Here is a 20,946-nt window from a genome sequence, read left to right on the forward strand (position 1 = left end):
CGGAAACGGGAGACCTGTTTTTTCGTACATACACTAAAGGTCATGAAACGTCGAGAAAACATGAAAGTAAGCAGTAGCCCGATTGACTCTATTACATTATTTCCTTGACTTACGCCCGGGAAGTGAAAATATAATTCCATGATAGATTATCCTCATTTTCGAGGACACTGGAAGAACTAAAATTAATTTTATGGTGTTTTTAAACAAGATAAAATCGATTCTTTAAAAGTAATTTTTTTCAGATACAAACAAGTAGTAGTTTTGAAGGAAGTTTCAATCAGTTCAAAGATCGTCGTGTTATGTATAAAAATAAACAGAAACGAAAAATAATTTATTTTTCTACTCTTGTTTAATAAAATTCTCATTATTACAATTTTTATTTCCCGAGCATAAACTGTAACAGGATCCATCTGGCGAACAGCTACTTTCAAGTTTTCTCGACGTTTCGTGACCCTAGCGTGCGAAAAAATAGGTTCCCCGTTTCCATCTGTCTGTCGCCTGTGTAAATTTTTATTAGGCAGATAATCTCCAAAACTACTGTATCGATTGTAGTCGAATTTTATGTATACTTTAGGAGTATCCTACGCGGTAAAATGCAAACCAAAAATTGTTTAATCATCCGGGGATGATTAAACAATTTGAAGGCTATTTAAATTTTATAAAATAACATATGTACTGCTATACTTGTGGTTTATGAATTTACCTTAGTTTTGTTTATTATAAATATATTTTTGATTGTTTAATCCGTTTTGTTCTTTAGACGCAACACATAATACGAAGCTAGATAACCACAGCGGGGATCTAGTGGTAGCGCGCTTTTTATAGACAGACATAATCTCCAAAACTACCGGACCGATTGTTATCAAAATTTATATGTATGTTAAAATTATCGTGTACATGCTAAAACGCCAACAAAAATTTGTCTGCTTGTTTACACCAACAGTTTGATCACGTCGCGCTAAAATTTTTGCGTAGTAAATGCTATCTAAATTTTATAAAATAACATATTCTTGTATTTGTGATTTAAATTAACAACAGTTCACCCTATTTTTCCACAAATGGCTGTCATCTGTGTTGATTTTTATTAAAGCAATAATCTCCGAAACTACCGCCCCGATTGTTATCAAATTTTATCTACATGTTAGGAATGTGTAGATGGTAAAATCCCATCCAAAATTTGTCTGCTCGTCTCCACCAACAGTTTGATGACGTCGTCTGAAAATTTTGCATAGTACATACGATGCAAATTTTATAAAATAACCACTCTTGTACTTGTGGCCTATGAATCTGCCTTGATGTTTATTATAATCATTTTACGAAAATTTCTGTACAATATTTGCCACATTCTTGAGTTCAGATTATTATTATTTATTATATTATTATTATTCTATCCTAGCAGTCGACGAGGTGGTATGCCATGGCATTTGATTGTTTTTTTTTATGTTTTTTTTTTTCTATTTTAAAGTTTTACGTGATTCTGGTGATTCTGTAGAGTAGAAAAAATATAGTGTTATAACGCCAGTTATGGACATATTCACGTGGATGGATGACTTGGTTCACTCGCTTACGGCTCGTTCCACAAACGTCATCTTCAGAAGCCATAATTACTAATAATAATGTACTATTAAAAGAAAAATTGCGGACACAATTTAAAGAAAAACTGCCACGCTGAAAAATGAACCAGTCGCTAATTTTATGATGTTTACATACACATAAAAATATTTTATTAGCATAATGTAAGTTATTCCGTAAAAATATATTGACTCATAAAGTACTTTTAAATAACGTTTGTAAACTTCACATTTTTCTTAATTTGCACAATATTTTATATGGCAATTTAATTTAACATATTTGAAAAACTCTTATCTGTAGTAGAAATATTTTTATAGTAATGTGTTTAACTTATTTGAATTTATTTCAAAATACTTCCGACACTTGAATTTGATCTTCGACATTTTTTAGGGATATGCGTGTACACGGTAAAACGCTAATCAAAACTTGTCTGGCCATCCCCACCAAAAATTTGCTGACGTCATCACAATATTTTGCTAAGTAAATCATATTAAAGTGTGTGCTTTTAGTGCTATCCACGTAGGATTTTAAATAAATTCAGAATTGTACTATACAATTACAATTTAACTCAGAAACTGCAAAAGCAATGGCCCTGAAATTTTGCACATGTTTTTAAAGTAAAAAACTTGATGGCGCCATCAGAAAAAAAAAGTTTTGGCGTTCTATTTAAACAACTGTGGGGCCATTTTTTTTCATTGCGTCATAGATTTAGCTAGAGCGGCTAGAAAATGAAAATTTGGTTCACTGGTGTTTCCTCTTTGTTTTCGATAACAATGTAGTCTAGACGCCGAAAACACGCAATATAATTAGTCTAACAATGTAATGTGTAATATAATTAAAACTGACATAATAGAGTGTATGTTGTAAGTGGGAAAATAAAAAGCTTTTATTAGCTTGTACTAATAAATAATATGGAAAAAATTGCTGTAGAACAAAACAAGTGGATTTAATTTGCCAAAAAAATAATAAAATGTTGATTGAAATTCAGTTTAAACAATTTTTTAAGAAGAAAATTTCAGTGTTGTAATTTATTAATGCACTATGACACAACAAAAAAAGTAAAAAGACAAAAATATGGTTAGATTAAAAAATCACCCTGTATATAATTTAAGTAAAGCCGGACGAAATTTGGTGTCTGTCTGTACTTCCAAGTTTTTGTTTTTCTTTTCGAAATGAGTGCATCCGGAAAGTTTCTTTTTCTCCAGCCAATTATTTATTATACATGAAATCGTCATAACATAAAAATTTTCCGACACGTTGTAACACTGTGTCAAGCACCCTTAATTCGCGTAATTTTCCGTTTTTATGTCTGGAACATCCGTAACGTAGGCAACCAACTTCGCGCATTTCCATAATGTTTAAAAATGAATTACGAAGAAACTTTTGTTGGCACAGGCACACTTAATTTTTAAAATTACCCTGTGGAGCTTTCACATCGAGCCTCATTAACGTGTGTTAAAATTCTAGAGCACGTCCAACGGTAACATTCGCATAATCGCGAAATTTTAAATTAATATTTCAACGCGACGTCGTGTCGCGTTTATTTTTCCAAAAAACGAGTCCGTGACGCGTGCATCATCCTCAGATTGTTTCTCTCCAATTAATAACGTGCGAATAACACGTCTAAATTTAAGATTTCGGGCCAAGTTCGCTTATTTGCGAACGATGAGTTATTTCTTTATGTGTATATTACCCAGGCCGATCTAAAATTCCATGACTGACAATCATGTGCAAATATTTTTTGAACAAGCAGCAGAAAATTTAAGATAACAATTTTTACTTGAAAGAAGAGGAAGGGTAAACACAAGTGCATTATTTGGGCCGGCGTAATTCTTTTTTAATACGCGGTTTGGCAATTTTAAGATTACATGTAAGCGACATTATCTCAATGCTACGGCACGAATTAGAGCCAATTAAAGCGATTTATTAACCTTCCCGCGCGATTTATTTGATGAAAAACAGTAAAATTCAAATGCTGAACCTTAATTACCCTACTTCACGATCGCGATAAAAATTAATTTTAATGAAGCAAAGGAAAATAAAAGTTCGATGTTTAATAACTGGCGTAAAATGCGGAGGAATATAATTTTAATCGGCTAGATGTTCGTGTGATTCTGGGCTCGGAATGTTCATGCGCGAATGTTTTTTAAAGAGCCGGAAACACACATTGTTATCATCATTACAAGTTTTTTTACGTTGTTCCGAAACTACATTGTGTTGTGTGTGGTTTGAACTTTCTTTGTGGTTTGTTAGCTTTAATTAATAAAATTTGTTAAAGCAGACTGGGTAGGTTGAAAATTTACCTTCTATTTTCGTTCGCTGGTACACTTGTTTGCACAAATAAATTGATAATGTAATTAGGGCATGTACGAAATCGTGACGGCCTATACTAATATTTCCTTAAATGTCAAATTGTTGCTTTATGAATGGTCATAATTATTGTAGATGGATAGAAAGGTGGATTGGTTCGGTTTTGGCATTGAATAGGCTGGGCTTAAAACTGTTTTAACTTTCCTGCGAAGAATTTGTGTTTGAATTTCATGATACTTTATATAATTGTAATCAAAGGAACAGCATATGGGAACACGATACTTCCGGACAAAACAGGAAATTAAGACTTGGCTTGTCGATAGAGAGGAACTTTTTCATTTAGTGCGTGATGTAAGAGAGAGGGTATTATTATTGTGCTATTAATGGATTACGTGATGATTTATCGACTAATTAATATTAATAAATTTTTTCAAGTTTTCAATTTTAATATCGCGCCGAGATAATTTGATACTTTGGAAAATATCACTTTTTGTTGCAAGATTTATTGAGACGAGAGATCTAAATATTTTCGTACTTATTAATTTTTGAAATGTAGATATAGTCGGTCCCAATTACTTCAATATAGTTCCGTTTCTAAAAATAGAACCGACTGTAGATAATAAGTGCAGTAAATGGCAAAGTAAATTTGTTTTGAATTGACTTATATTTACTTTGGATAGATAATGTATGGTGTTTATTATTAAATAAACACTAACAAAATAATAAACAAAACTATTTTGTTGCTAAAATCCAATAATGGAAAAGAACTGTGTGCCCTAAATAATATAGGTGTAAATTGGAATTACTCAAATTACGCAATTTGCTCAAATAAAAACTTTGATCCTCAAGCAGACAGTAATTTAATATTTATTAGGTTTAAAGCGTTTCTGTTTACACGAGATATTATTACAAAGGTGAATAAATAATCACAAAGTGTCAGTTTTACCTGATGTTTGCAGATGTTGTGGAGGGTGCGTCTAAGAGCAACAGTAAACAAGTTTGTTAGCGAAGGAATTATAAAACGCCTTTGAATTTTATTAATTGCGAGTAAAAGGCGGTCGGTGGTGTTTTTACAAGCATTAAAAAATGCCTAATTTAGTTAAATTTTAATACTAATCGCGCTTTTGTCAAGAAAGCTCCAACGAATTCTGCCAAAATTTAGCAAAACAGTAAACGAAACAATTTGCGTTGGCCACTAATTTGTGCAATCTTGTTGCCAAATGTTTATTTCTTGTGGTTATAAATTTATCATACTCGTAATCCCGGTTGTTGTGGTTCTAAATTTCGACTTTATTCTGTCGCGCTACTGTTCTTTAAAATAAACCAGTTTTTAAAATTCATTGAGTGGCAAGAATGAGGTTAATATAGGTCGTAAATTTCTCATCAAGCTGAGGAAATTGTATAAATAAATACAGTCTGGGGAGTATTTATTTCGTGTACGTGTATTATGTGTTGCCTAATTATTTTTGGTTGTGTTGCAGTTTACCATTTAAACAATACAGTTAATGATTTGACGAATACAAAAAAATATCTGTTTTTCTTATCATAGAACAACAATACGATTACAATAACCTCTAAATTGTAAAATACTTAGCGGCGACCTCGACACAGTCGACTTATCAACATTCCCACATTTTTGCTTCTAAAGAGATTTCTTCGGAACGTATTGATATGACTTCATTTTTAATGAGTGTGTTCTTGGTTCGTAGATTATGAAAATGGAGTTGAACTTCCTGTTTTACTTTCTGAGTTGTCATTTTAATTTTTGATGTATTTTAAGATCCAACAAAAATTGATGCATTTGAAATTTTGGCAACATAGTAACGCAAATTAGTGTTAATTGTGCATATTTGTAACCACCAAATTACTAATGAGGTCATTTCAAAATATTATTAAACAAGTGTTTATAGAGAGGAGGCCAACCGCTTATTTTTAGTTAATTTTTAAAAGTATTTAGTCAGTTTTTCTTTACAACGTACGTTACGGACGATGACGTCACCTCAAAATTTTGCTTAGTAATTTTTTTTTATTTTTTAAAATAAGATGCTCCTGTACTTGTGGCTTATGAATCCGTCGTAATTTTTTATCATAGACATCTAAAAATTGGTGACGTCATCTCACAATTTTGCCCGATTATTCCAATCTAATGCAAAATCTTGTGGTTTATCAATGCATTTATATTTTTTAGAATTGTTTATACAGGTTAAATTTGTTTTCTTTTTCTTGATGCCACAAACAAACGTTTTTCTTTTTTTAACAACCTACATTCTATTAGTCCCCATTCTTCAAAAGAACATATCATTAACCCCGCCCACCCACCCCGCCTCTATTTCAGTGATTCATTTTATCTAGTCGAAATAAAAGGTCGATTTATACTGAACAGAAATAAAATCGTTAGAATGAGAACAGGGTGGGTGGGCGGGGCTAGTATCTGCTAAAATAAGACTGATTTTAGTAAATGACTGACAATATTAAGAGTAGTCATTGGAATGAAGAGGGGGTGGGTGGGAGGGGCTATTGCTTGCTTATAAAAGACTGCAGGAAAAAGTTAAGCTTTTTTTGTTTTCAGTTTTGTTAAATTTACTTGAAACATACGCATAGCATGCTTTCCCAAGACAATGGCGAATGACTACTTTCATGTTTTCGCGACGTTTCATGACCACAAGAGTACGAACAAATAGGTTTCAAATCAAATTTTATATGCATTTAACTTGTAATTGTTTAAAATAATAAGTAGATTCCTCTACTTGTAATTTATGAATCCAGCTCAAGTTTGTTTTAGTATTTTATTATATTTATTATTTAATCACTCTTGTTCTTTATTCACATAATACTTAAATTGATTAATGGACGGAATAGAGCGACGTTGTGGTTTGCACATGGAAGGTCGCGGGTTCGATTCTCGGCAGATTTTTTTTTTATTGATCAAACCAAGGACGCCACACACAATTTTCTCGACAATTTGAGAATACAGTTCTGAATTTATATACGTGTTGCCGAAATATTGCTTATAACATTTTCAAACGGGAAAACTCACTTCCGCCGCGAATTTTACACATGCTTAATCGTCGAACTCTTTCAATGTATATTGGGTGTCTGGTAAAATGACGGATTAACTCTTCAGTACGTTATGTACGGGAGTTTCGAGAGTCCCAAAAAATTATTTAAAAAAAAATCTTTATAATGTAGATTACGAAAAAAATTTGTGCATATAAGTAAGCTCGTAATATTTCCATATTTTGATCATTTTTTTAAAAAATAGTTATCAGTACTTGCTAAGATAAGACTAATTTTGGCAGATGACATACCTTCTAAGAAAAGAGAGGGTGGGTGGGCGGGCCTAGTACCTGCTAAGATAAAACTGATTTTGGCAAATGACATACCTTCCAAAAAAAGAGAGGGTGGGTGGGCGGGGCTAGTACCCGCTAAGATAAGACTGATTTTGGCAAATGAGATACCCTCTAAAAGTGTGTTTACACTACATGATTTGTCATATGACATTTGCTAAAATAAATTGTATGGAAAGTTCTATGATTTCAAGGAATCACACCATTAACAGACTTTCGGTTTAGGCTACTATGATTTCTCCTATGATTTACAGTTAAGTGAAAATGAACGAGTGAACTGAAATTATCAAATGTAGAAAACCTAACCTAAAAATTGGAGGTTTTTCTTGGTCCAGTATCAGACGACTGGTCGGTGTGTTATAGTGACAATTAATAAGTAAACAATGAATAATCAACAAGTGTCATAATAAGTTACTTACTTTTTGCATTATTAATGACAAATATAAATGTATAAATTACAACGTGCTTGGCAAGGCAACGAATGTAACTCTAACCTAAGTTTCAACTGTCAAAGACTGAGAAACGCGCGAAATTCAAACGAAATCACACACAAAATCTCTTTCTTATATTATTCGAATTAGCACATTGTGATTTACATCTCAAAATTTTTTGCGAATCTTTAGTCAGATCTGATAAAATCAACCACTGAAAAGGAAACAGGGTGGGTGGGCGGGGCCAATTATGATCTTCTGTCGAGTGGGAGTGGAAACTAATAATAGAATCTGGGAGGTGAAAAAAGTAAAAAAAGCGTTAGAAAATTTTTATATCGAGCTATTTTGACGAAACTATAAAAACTGCTATATGTATTTCAATCAACGATTTTGGAAAAACGGTAGAAATTTCCGAAGAAACTAAGCCGAAACTGACTTCTGGATATCGAAATCTACAAGAAAATGGCTTCAACTAATTGGTCGAAAATGTCAGAAGTGCCAAAGACAGTCTTATCTTACCAAATACTAGCCCCGCCCACCCGCCCTCTATTTTCTTGGAAGGTATATTATCTTCCAAAATTAGTCTTATCTTGCAAGTATTAGCCCCGCCCACCCGCCCTCAATTTCCTTGGAAGGTATTATTTCATTGACCAAAATCAGTCTTATCTTAGCAAGAATACTTGCCCTGTCCACCCCCTCTTCTAATTCTAACGACTAATTTTATTTCTGTTCAGTATAAGATCAGTCATTCCATTCAGATCTGATAAAATCAATCACTGACAAGGAGACAGGGTGGGTGGGCGGGGCTAATTATGATCTTCTTTCGAGTGGGGGTGGAAACTAGTCATAGAATCTAGGAGGCGAAAAAAGTAAAAAAAGCGCTACAAAATTTTTATATCGAGCTATTTTGACGAAACTGTAAAAACTGCTATATTTCAATCAACGATTTTGGAAAAACGGTAGAAATTTCCGAAGAAACTAAGCGGAAACTGACTTCTGGATATCGAAATCTACAAGAAAATGGCTTCAACTAATTGGTCGAAAATGTCAGAAGTGCCAAAGACAGTCTTATCTTACCAAATACTAGCCCCGCCCACCCGCCCTCTATTTTCTTGGAACGTATATTATCTACCAAAATTAGTCTTATCTTAACAAGTATTAGCCCCGCCCAACCGCCCTCAATTTTCTTGGAAGGTATTATTTCATTGACCAGAATCAGTCTTATCTTAGCAAGAATACTAGCCCCATCCACCCCCTCTTCTAATTCTAACGACTAATTTTATTTCTGTTCAGTATAAGATCATTCATTCCATTCAGATCTGATAAAATCAATCACTGACAAGGAGACAGGGTGGATGGACGGGGCTAATTATCTTCTAGGGCTAGTACCTGCTAAAATAAGACTGATTTGGCAAATGACATAACTTCCAAGAAAAGAGGGGGTGGGTGGGCGGGGCTAATACCGGCTGAGATAAGACTGATTTTGGTAAATGAGATACCTTCTAAGAAAAGAGAGGGCGGGTGGGCGGGGTTAGAAAAATATCAACTAAAAGTTTTAATAGTAATAGTAATTTCATTCATGAGAAGAATCACTCAGTAATTTTTGATACGTCGTCAATAAAGTCAGAAAAGTAAACCGGAACTATCGAAATTTAAATTTTACAAATTCTTCTAATGAATAAAAATACATACTACTTATTGTGATAATGAATGTGTTGCTTAGTTGTTAAACGTAGCAAAAGAACCAATTTTAAAATCATTATCATTCCACCAAAATGTGAGAAGGATTTTTTTACTATTTTTCCTTCCCAGACTCACCATTTTCCAGACACCCGGTATAAACATAAACAATCGAAGTTAAGCATGTATTTATAGTATGTTTTTCCGTCTATGTTTTAACAATCCACACCATATCTTTACTTTAGGTTATAGAGATTAAATAAGAAACTAAATACAAATTTTAGCATTTTTCGAAAAGTACCATACTTAGTACGTTGACGTAACGTTTCACTTTTATGTAAGATTACCAGATGAAGACTTTTAAGCGTTTTAAATAAATTCAAAAAAATAATCCAGAATAAAAAGTACAGTAGATCTTCTCTCTAATGACATCAATTTTTTGATAGTTTCTTGCAAATATGTTTTTACTTCCTTCCATGTTACAGAATAAACGTAGTCGAAAAATATGATCGCTCATCATGTATTTTATGAATTTTTGGACGAAAATAAGACTAGAAAATTCTGTTTGAGAATTTTTGATCAAAATGTATTTGCTCATCCCCCCTAAAAACTGATAACCTCACCCCAAAATTTTTCTGAAAAAATCCTGTCTAAAATGTACAAAATATGATGAGTCTGTACTTGTGATTTATCATTCCATTAATATTTTTTGGATTTGCGTATACAGGATATCATTATCATACATATTTTTTTCTTCAAACAGAACATCCTGTATTTTATTACACTATGAACTTCAAAAATAGAAATGAACTAAAAAACACAGATAATACAATAATAAAGTAAAGACTGTTCTATGTAGAAAAATTACGATACGACTATTTAAAAACTTGAAAAAACACTTTGATTTTTTTAAAAACACGCTGTGTACCAAGATTCGGTGCTCTTATTGTTTACCTACCACAAGAATATTATTAAAATTGGAATGACTTTGCAACGTTGCATCAGAATTTCAATATTCGTAAATTTTGCCAATTTTGCACTGTTACAATATATATTTTACGGAAAAAAATTAGTTTAATTTTCAGCTAATCAGCGAACGACTAACTCCCTGACCATACACAGACCAAAAATTATAAACCCGAGTTCATTGCCCCGTTAATTGTTCATAACATGCAACAATAAATTGACGTGTCAATTTTAGTTACACTTTTTAAGTTGATAATAAAGTAGTAAAAGATCATCAAACATTCGAGAAATATAGTGTCAAAGTAATTGAAGATGTTCATAGAACCAAGATGGGATTGTGTTTAGAAATAGAGTCACTGTATGTTGTTAGGTGATGTTATATATTTAGATATAGATGACTTTTTTGCGGCGGATGTCCCCCGTGTGGCTTATTTGTACCAATTAACGCAATGTGTAGGGACCCTATCTTGTTAGCGCTATACCATCAGACAAACAACGATTGCTACAAATGTATGGCGCTTTTAATGAATCGCTGAAGAATAAATAAAACATAATTGAAGTCAATTGTAAGCAAGCATTCAACCGTTTATTATTACCTCCACGTTTCACTTGACGCCAACCAAATATAGATATTTTTTTACATTCGCAACGTTATGCAACCAACAATATCCACTAATGATGTTTCTATTTACCATCACGTGTATCAAGTACAAGTGTCGTGTAACTTATTTTTATCTTAATTCCTGCAACCAATCAAACCGCAGCGTGGTCGCGTCGGCGGTTGCAGGACTAGCAGGAGAAACGCAATCCTGCTACGAAGCGTAACGAACGCATCGAGGCGTCAAGGACATGAATGTTTTTGTTATCTAGAAAAATATGGTGATCAGCAGTCGTCATGTGGCAGCTGATGCGGCCAAACTAACATGAATTTCGTCGACGATTACTACGATGCACCGGGAATATACATAAACAAGATCGACGAAGAGCACGACTACGTAGTGGTCTACTTCGTCAACGCGAAAGGTTATCATCCTTGAAACACTCAACCGAAAAATTGTTACCTGTTAAACCGCCTCAGCTCGGATGATTGATCGAGTGAGTAAACAGTGTTTTTCTCGTTGCAGATCTCGACGGCTCGAGCAACAATTTAACGGAGAAGAAGAAAACTGGACCGCCCGAAAATACCACGACATACACGGTGAGTTTTGTTGGGTGTCGGGTAATTAATTTCCTCGGCGCCACTGGCTGTTGGGTGTTAATGAGCGATGCAAATGCGTGTCAGACGGCGAAGCAGAAAGGAATTCGCTGGGTGTACATACTCTTGGTGTAGGTATTGTAGTGGTGATATTGTCATGAAAACAAGTCTTTGTTCGTGGTGGGTATTTATAGAATACAATAGGCCGTACGGCACCCCAGGTTGAAGAGAAGTGGTTGGATTATACCGGGTGATCCAGCTTAATTCGATTGATAAATGTACTAGTTTTGGAAATGTCGTTGGCACGTTCGCGCCATTAAGTGTGCTCAGTTTTGTCGGAAATGACATGCGATTTTTTTTTTTTTTAAATATTGATTTGTATTAATTACTTCTGACTCAGTTCTTTGCGCAATACTGTGTTGATACTGAATTTTTATTAGTGGCCATATTTTTAAAATTATTCGAATTTTATCAAAATTGTAATGGATACAAAAAAAAGTGGTCATTATTTTGAGTATAATTAAAAAATCAGTTACGGTCAAATTTAATTATTGCGATAAGTGAAATGTTCTTAATAAACTGATAAATTATGCCATGCGGTTATTAGGAAATAGCAGCTGTTTGGCTGTAAGCGAAATAAATATTGCGGCACGTTTAAATACATTTTCTATCCAGTGCAGTGTGCTTTTCCAATGAGTTCAGTACCATATTGACAAAAAATATTGGTTTTGGAAAAGCTGTAAGTGAACAGTTTTTACCTAACGTCAATTTTACGAAATAAATTTGCTTTTTAGTGTGTTTTAAGTGTCCTGTAACATGCGTGTACATAAATCAAGAAATGGTTATTTTATTGTAAAATTGAATGGCGCAACAAAATTTAACAACGCTTAAAGTCATAAAACACTATCAACAGTATTCCATACAAAAACTGTATAAAGAACGTCACTTGTGTTTTGTGTTTCGTCTTCTTCATTAAAAAATGTGTAAGTTATTCTGTTTCACGTAGTTGTCGAGTTCGCTAATTAAAAATTTGACTGTATACTCATAAAATATTTATTGAAAAAAATGTTTTGACGGTGATGATATGCAAGGATGATTTTTATATACGTGGAAGTTTCCTTAAAAATATGAAAAACCCGAATACGTTATTGAGAGAGTTAAAAATTTGGGTCAAATTGTCACATTTTTCTCATTGTTGTGGTCTTTAAAATGTGTGTCCTGTCAAGTTCCTGGGAAAAAAATAGCTTTTATGGTGTTTAAATCATTTATTTAGTTTGTACATGAATGTATTTGAATTTTTGAGCAAATGTGTGGTTCTTTAAATTTCTAAACCCAGGATTAAATTAAAGGATTAAAAGGTCAGATCGATAACACCAATTTCCCGAACGTAAGCTAAGGAAGTGGTTTAATCGAGTCTATTGGGCGACTGGCTACTTTTATATTTTCTGGACGTTTCATGACGTCTACACTACGAAAAAATAGGTCTCCCATTTTCGCTTGTCTACCTGTTTGTCCACCGTTTGTGTCGATTGTATTAGATAGACAATAGCCGAAATTACCTGGCCGATTGTTGTCAAATTTTGTACCTACATACTTTGGGAATATTACGCAGATGTCAAATTTTTTATTTTTCAATGTTTGGATTTATCGATTTTACCATTGTTCAGATTCCAGATTTTTCGATTTTTTTTAATTCTAAATTTTTCAATTTTTTTTTTTAACCATAAAATCGAAAAATATTTTATGCTACTTCGATTTCTCAATTCTTCGGTTCTTCATCGTCTCGACTTTTCGATTTCTCGAGTTATGGTGTTTCAATTTTTCAATTTTTAGCCATTTCAGTTTTGGGATTTTTCAGTTTATCGATTTTTTTTTATTTTTCAATTTTTCTGTTCTGCCATTCTTTCATGTTTCGACTTCCCTTTTTTTTAATTTATTAATGTTTCAAGTTTTCGATATTTCAATTTCTCGTCATTTCAATTTTGACAATTTTTCAATTCCTTGATTTTTCGATTTTTTGTTATTTGTATTTTTTTCGATTTTTGCTTCCGATTACAATAGTAAGGAAGTATTGTAATCGAGTCCATTGGGCGACTGGTTACTTTTATATTTTCTCGACGTTTGAAGACTCCTACAGTACGAAAAATAGGTCTCTCATTTTGCCTGTCTGTCTGTCTGTCCACCGTCTGTTTCGATTTTTATTAAAATAATAATATGCGAAATTACCAGACCGCCTGTCATCAAATTTTGTACCTACGGTAGGAATGTTATCTATGTAAAATTTTGGGTTTTTCAAATGTTTGATTTTTGAATATTTCGATTCCTGGATTTATCGAGATTTCGATTTTTTTATTGTTCAAATTCCCGATTGTTTTAAATTCAAAATTTTTCAATTTTAATTTTTTTTCCCCAAGCATAAAGTCCAAAGATATTTTATGCTATTTCGATTTTTTTCGGTTCTTCGTCTTCTCGATTTTTTGAGGTTTCGATTACTCGATGTTTCATTTTTTCGATTTTCCAATTTTTCTATTCTACCATTCTTTCATGTTTCGACTTCCCTATTTTTTAATTTATTAATGTTTCAAATTTTCGATATCTCAATTTTGGGAATTTTTCAATTTCTGGATTTTTAATTTTTCGATTTTTACTTCCGATTACAATAGTAAGGAAGTAAAAATCGAGTAATGTAATCGAGTCCATCGGACGACTGGCTAGTTTAATATTTTTTGATGTTTCGATTGCTCGATTTTTCGGTTTTTCAATTTTTCGTATTTCGATTTTCTATTTTTCTTGTCTTTTCGACTATTCGATTTCTCAATTTTTTGATGTTTCGATTTGTCGATTTCACGGTTTTTCGATTTTTCCACTTTTCGACTTTTCGATTTTTTAAATTTTGGATGTTTCGTTTTTTTGATTTTTTAATTTTCTATTTTACTATTCTTTCATGTTTCGACTTCCCTATTTTCTAATTTATTAATGTTTCAAGTTTTCGATGTCATTTTCCATAATTTCACTTTTGGGAATTTTTCAATTTTTCGATATAAAAATTTTTCCTTTTTTTTAAATTTTAGATTTTTCGGTTTTTACTTCCAATTATAATAGTAAAGAAGTACTGTAATTGAATCCATCGGACGACTGACTACTTTAATATTTTTTGATGTTTCGATTACCCGATTTTTCGACTTTTCGGGTTTTCAATTTTCTCTCCCGTTTCCGTACATATTGCACGTCTGTATATGAAAATTTCCCAATTTTGGAATTTTTTCAAAAAAACATACATTTTTTATTGATTTTTGGATATTTTGAGGAAAATAATGATTCGTATTTTGTTTTTTGTAATTCAACTATGTACTGTTAGCTCTAAAATAGGAAAATAGAGTGCTCTAACTGGCAATATTTTAAATATGTATTATTCCGAATTCAGAGATCTTCAAACTTTTATCCAGATTAAAAAAAAAACTATCTACCGACCTGTGGTACATTATAGACTTGCTTGACTACGAAATAGTATAATTAAAATCGTTTAGAGATCAAGAACTTTCTTTATTTAAAAAAAGGTCAATTGCAATTTGCATAAATTAGCTCCTATTATAACGAAAAAATACCATCATATCACCAAATTAAAAGCTCGAAACTATTTTAAAAGTATGCAGTTTAATGCTCAGACCTCTTTAAATAATACGAAAAAGTTGAAATATCACTTTTTTCAAACCCATTTTAATATTGGCGAAATCATCAGTTCGTTAAGCAAACTACGTGCAAAGTGCCTTTTTTGTATCCGTATTTGAAAAAACCGACCTGCATGAAAGTAGAGCAACTCCATTATGTACCGTCTACACAACCTCAGGTTGCCAAGCAAGCTTGAGAAATAATAAATCAGATAGACGTGATTTACGACGTTATATAATTCCGCACGTAAAACAAACACGGAATCAAGGGAAAACGCCGCCAATTTTTACAATTCTGTTTGGTAGCGAACATGTCGTAAACGCGGTATATTTGATCTGTCGCCAAGTTCAGCTTGGCAGCCCACAGCTGCGTAATTGCCCCTTTAGAAAAACTCGTGTAATGTCGTTCAGTTTATATCGTGTTTCTTTTCTCTCCACCATTTCGGAGCTTGTAAATCGTATTTCTTAGCCCCAAGAAGGAAATTTAATTTTGTGATAGCTTATGTAGTTTTGGTTTTTTCTTAATTCTTTTTTATTTATTTTCGGGGCTGTAAAAGGCGTCCCTTGGCCGCTTGCCTACAATCCGAACATGGGTTATTCCCCCAGGCCGGGTCCTTACGGTCGTTCGAACACAATGATAAATAATTCATAATCGGCGATTGCCGAGCAGTCACTCGTTAATAGATAGTCTAATTGTGCATAAATTCTGTTTTTCGTGAACGGTAAACAGTCGAGTGTCACAGATTTGCAAGCTGCGATTAGTTGTAGTGATTTTAAGTGACGTTCAAGCGTTGTTTACTGCATTGGATTGTACTTTCTGGTTGGGATGGAGGGCTTAATCCAGCAGCGTCATCGCGGGATTTAATTGTATGTTTCCATGGCCACCGTAATTAAATAAAAGAATGAAGAGAGCAGAGAGTTCAAATGTTTAGCTTGGAATTAAGCATTTGATCATGAATTCGTGATAAGGGGGACTGGAACGTGTTATAAAATTTGCATCCTTTTTTACATATTGTTAGGGTTCGGCTGCTCTGCTTTTGTCAGGAAAAAGCCTAATTAGGCATGATGTATGTAGGTGGAGTCTTGAGAGAAATTTTGTTTTTATTATTTAGAAATCGTATTTTTTTGCTAAAAATAAATTAACGTATGTTCAGTGGAATTTATAAGCTACTGTTGAAAACACTCGTGGGAGTATAATGATGTGACGTTAATATTTTGAGTGCTCAAGATTGATGAGGACAATTATTTTGCTCATTATTAAATTGAAAAATTATATTAAAAAGTTGGTGGAAAGTTATTTCGACAGAAGCGCACCCAACAAATCGGTCTTTTTGAAAAATTATACATTTTTTTGCAATTTTTTGTTTTCTGAAAACCTCTATGAAGTAATAATTCAATTTTTATTTATTTATTTTTGTGGTTGATTCAGTTTTTGAATTTTTCGATTTTTGGATTTTGCAATTTTTGGATTTGTTTTTCGAGTTTTCAATTTTCTGAGTTTCAATTTTTCGTTTCATCAGTTTTTCAATTTTGCAATTTTTCAATTTTTTTGTTTCTTCAATTTTACGATAAGCAACTTTTTGAGTTTTCATTTTTGCCTTTTTCTTTTTTCAGTGTGAAACGTTTTCATATTTGGAGTTTAAAATTTTTCGATTTGCAATTTTTCGGTTTTTCAGCTTTAAAATTTTCAGTTTCACGATTTTTCAGTTTTTTTTGTTTCTTGCGTTTTTCATTTCTTCAAACTTTCAATTTGCAGTTTTTCGTTTCTTTTTACTTCCCGAGCGTAAGCAAAGGAAGTATTGTAATCGAGTCCGTCGGCCGACTCTCTACTTTTACGTTTTCTCGATCTTTCATGACCCCTAGAAGACGAAGAAATAGGTCTCCCATTTCCGTCTGTCCGTCTGTCCGTCTGTCCGTCCGTCTGTCCGTCTGTCCGTCTGTCCGTCTGTTGTCCCGGATTTTTATTAGACAGATAATCTCCGAAAGTACTCGACCGATTGTTGTGAAATTTTGTACTTATATTAAGAATATCATGTAGATGGTAAAACGCTAACCAAAATTTGTCTAATCATCCCCACCACTAATGCGATGACGTCACTTCAAAATTGTACATAGTAAATGGGTTTTCAATTGTATAAAATAACATAGTCCTACACATGTAGTTTACAACTCTGAATCGACTTTTCACCCGAAACGTCCAGATTTTTGAAAAAAAAATCAAAATTATAAAACAACATTTTGAAATTTAATTTTTAATCTGCTAACCAGAATGCTTTGAAATGTTGCAGATGTTTTAAGGCTATAAAGAGCATCATAAATCTTTAGTCAAAAAATATTTGCTTATCCCCTCCAAACACTTGATGACGTCAGCTCAAAAGTTTGTGGAATAAATCATATCTAAAATGTACAAAATATGATGAGTCTGTACTTGTGATCTATCACTCCATTCATATTTTTTGGATTTGCATATACAGGGTGACTCAAAAAAATTAATGAATGCGTAAATATATTTTATTGATTTAATCAGGAACTACAAAACCGAATGCTCTGAAATCTTGCAGATGTTTTAAGGTCATAAAGAGCATAATAAATGTTTAGTCAAAATATATTTGCTTATCCCCTCCAAAAACTTGATGACGTCAGCTCGAAAGTTTGCCGAATAAATCATATCTAAAATGTACAAAATATGATGAGCCTGTACTTGTCATTTATCACTCCATTCATATTTTTTGGATTTGCATATACAGAGTGACTCAAAAAAATTAATGAATGCGTAAATATATTTTATTGATTTAATCAGGAACTACAAAACGGAATGCTTTGAAATCTTGCACATGTTTTAAGGTTATAAAGAGCATAATAAATGTTTAGTCAAAATATATTTGCTTATCCCCTCCAAAAACTTGATGACGTCAGCTCAAAAATTTGCCGAATAAATCATATCTAAAATGTACAAAATATGATGAGGCTGTACTTGTCATTTATCACTCCATTCATATTTTTTGGATTTGCATATACAGAGTGACTCAAAAAAATTAATGAATGCGTAAATATATTTTATTGATTTAATCAGGAACTACAAAACGGAATGCTCTGACATCTTGCAGATGTTTTAAGGTTATAAAGAGCATAATAAATGTTTAGTCAAAATATATTTGCTTATCCCCTCCAAAAACTTGATGACGTCAGCTCGAAAATTTGCCGAATAAATCATATCTAAAATGTACAAAATATGATCAGTCTGTACTTGTGATCTATCACTCCATTCATATTTTTTGGATTTGCATATACAGGGTGATTCAAGAAAATAAATGAAAGCGTAAATTTATTTTACTGATTTACTCAGGAACTACAAAACCGAATGCTTCGAAATCTTGAAGATATTTTAAAATTATCATAAGCATGGTAAATTTTTGATCAAAACGCATTTGGTCGTCCCCCCTAAAAAATTTATGTCACCACAAAATTTTGCTGAAAAAATCCTATCTAAAATGTACAAAATATGGTGAGTCTCTTCTTGTGATTTATCATTCCATTCAAATTTTTTCGATTTGCATATACAGGGTGACTCAAAAAAATTAATGAATGCGTAAATTTATTTTATTGATTTAATCAGGAACCACAAAACCGAATGCTTTGAAATTTTGCAGATGTTTTAAGGTTATAAAGAGCATAATAAATTTTTAGTCAAAATATATTTGGTTATCTTCTACAAAAAACTGATGACGTCAGCTCAAAAGTTTGCCGAATAAATCGTATCTAAAATGTACAAAATATGATGAGTCTGTACTTGTGATTTATCATTCCAATCATATTTTTGGATTTGCATATGCAGGGTGACTCAAAAAAATTAATGAAGGCGTGAATTTATTTTATCGATTTAATCAGGAATTAGAAAACCGAATGCTTTGAAATCTTGGGAATATTTTAAAGTTATTATAAGCATGGTAAACTTTTGTTCAAAATGTATTTGTTCATCCCTCCTAAAAAAATTGATGACGTCACCCTTAAATTTTGCTGAATAAATCCTATCTAAAATGCAAAAAATATGATGAGTTTGTACTTGTGATTTATCATTCCATTCATATTTTTTAGATTTTCTTAAGAGGTGGTTCAAAAAAAATTAATGAAGTCAATTTATTTTATTGATTAAATTAAAGGCAACACTTATTATTAGTATTACACCCCAACCAACCCAATTTGGTAGACACAAAATTTGTTAAAGGAAAAACTCGGTTGAAACATAAGGGTAGCAGGCTTATTTACATCGACTTTAACATTACAGACCTGCATTTGTTCACTTGGTTCCGCGAATGTGAAATAGACATGTTTATAATCAACCAATTCTGAATTTCACCGTCAAGAATTAAAATAAAACCCAATGTTTTATATAATAAGCGGAAGTCGAAGCAATAAAACCGATGGTCGTTTTGTTTACAGTTTCTCTGTTTGGCTCTCACGTATGTTGTTACGCTTGTCATCTTAAATTAAGAATGTTTATACATAAACGATTTTCAGTTGCCGTATACGTGAGTAAATTGTTTCGTTATTTTATTGATTATAAAAAATCAATATTCAAAACGACCCAATTCATTTTGCCGAAAATTTGGGAATACAATAATTTTATTCTTAGTATTACACTACATCTATCCCAACTGATATCCGTGTCCTTGCAAAAATGTTGATGACGTCATCGCAATTTTAAATTCCCACTACAAAAATGTAATGAGAAAAAAACACAATAGCCATGCAGTCGTCAAGTTTCCGACAGCGAGGGAAGTACTGTCTAAACTCTTTAGACCAATTTTTTTTTTGTTATTTCTACAATTATTCGGTTTTTCAACGTTTCGATTTTATAATTTTTAGATTTCCCATTTAAATGTTTCCAATTTTTCTCTTTTTTTTTGTTTTTTCAATTTTACATGCAACTCTTGGAATTATCATTTTTAAATTTTCAGTTTTTCGATTTTCTAACTTTTGGACGTTTCAATTTTTAAAGTTTTCAATTTTTCGATTTTTCAATTTTTCGCGTCTCCAATTGTTGGTTTGCAACTTTCCTAGATTTCAATTTAATTATCAGACTAATTTTAATTTTAAAAATTGTTTACTTTTTCAATTTAACTATTTTAAAATTTTTCAGTTATTGAATTTTAAAACTTTTTCATTTATTCGATTATGTATTGAAATTTTCGAATTTTAATTTTTCATTTTCTGGATATTTAATTTTTCAGTTTTTCGACTTTGCAATTTTGAAGATTTTATAATTTTTCGAATTTACAATTTTTAATTTTTTCAGTTTTTCGAAAATGAAATATGGACGTTTTTCAATATTATATAAATTTTTATTTTGAAACTAAAAATTTCAAAAATCCAGACCTGAGACTATAACAAGACTTATGTTTTTTAAAATAGTTCGACGATATCTATAATATCCAAGAATTTTTCGTGGATTTTTTGATAGTTTTGCTGCTAAATACTCGATTTTTCAAAATCCTTACCTTCAAAATGAAATATCGACATTTTTGGAATAATTAAAAAAAATTGATTTTAACTCCAAAATTTTGAAAATTTTGAGCTGGGACTATAAAGAGGCTGTATTTTTTTTAAACAGTTCATCATTTTCTATATCTAGGATTTTTTTTGTGGATTTTTTTTCAACTTTACCAAATGTTCAATTTTTCAAAACTCCTTCCTTAAGAAATTTTTGAAGTTTTCTGCGTACTTCCGAAAATTTACCTAGATGTGTGTTTGTTGACTTCGACTTGAAGAACTTATTT

The 20,946-nt window shown here is 32.1% G+C and overlaps 1 protein-coding gene across 11 annotated transcripts in view; it reads left to right on the forward strand.

Moving 5' to 3' along the window:
- LOC135133657 (TLD domain-containing protein 2) overlaps window positions 1-20,946 on the forward strand; it is a 213,917-nt gene that overhangs the window by 130,396 nt on the left and 62,575 nt on the right. For 10 of the 11 annotated variants that reach the window (XM_064062119.1, XM_064062122.1, XM_064062120.1 and 7 more), the window contains one exon: window positions 11,431-11,504. In XM_064062119.1, the coding sequence (XP_063918189.1) occupies window positions 11,431-11,504 (74 nt within the window). Of the gene's footprint in view, window positions 1-11,186; window positions 11,330-11,430; window positions 11,505-20,946 lie in introns of those variants that run through there. The other variant, XM_064062123.1, reaches the window with a different exon arrangement.

Source organism: Zophobas morio, unplaced genomic scaffold (genome assembly GCF_036711695.1).
Source record: "Zophobas morio isolate AGI-343-1 ecotype UQ-CSIRO unplaced genomic scaffold, CSIRO_AGI_Zmor_V1 ptg000022l, whole genome shotgun sequence".
NCBI classification, from domain to species: Eukaryota; Metazoa; Arthropoda; class Insecta; order Coleoptera; family Tenebrionidae; genus Zophobas; species Zophobas morio.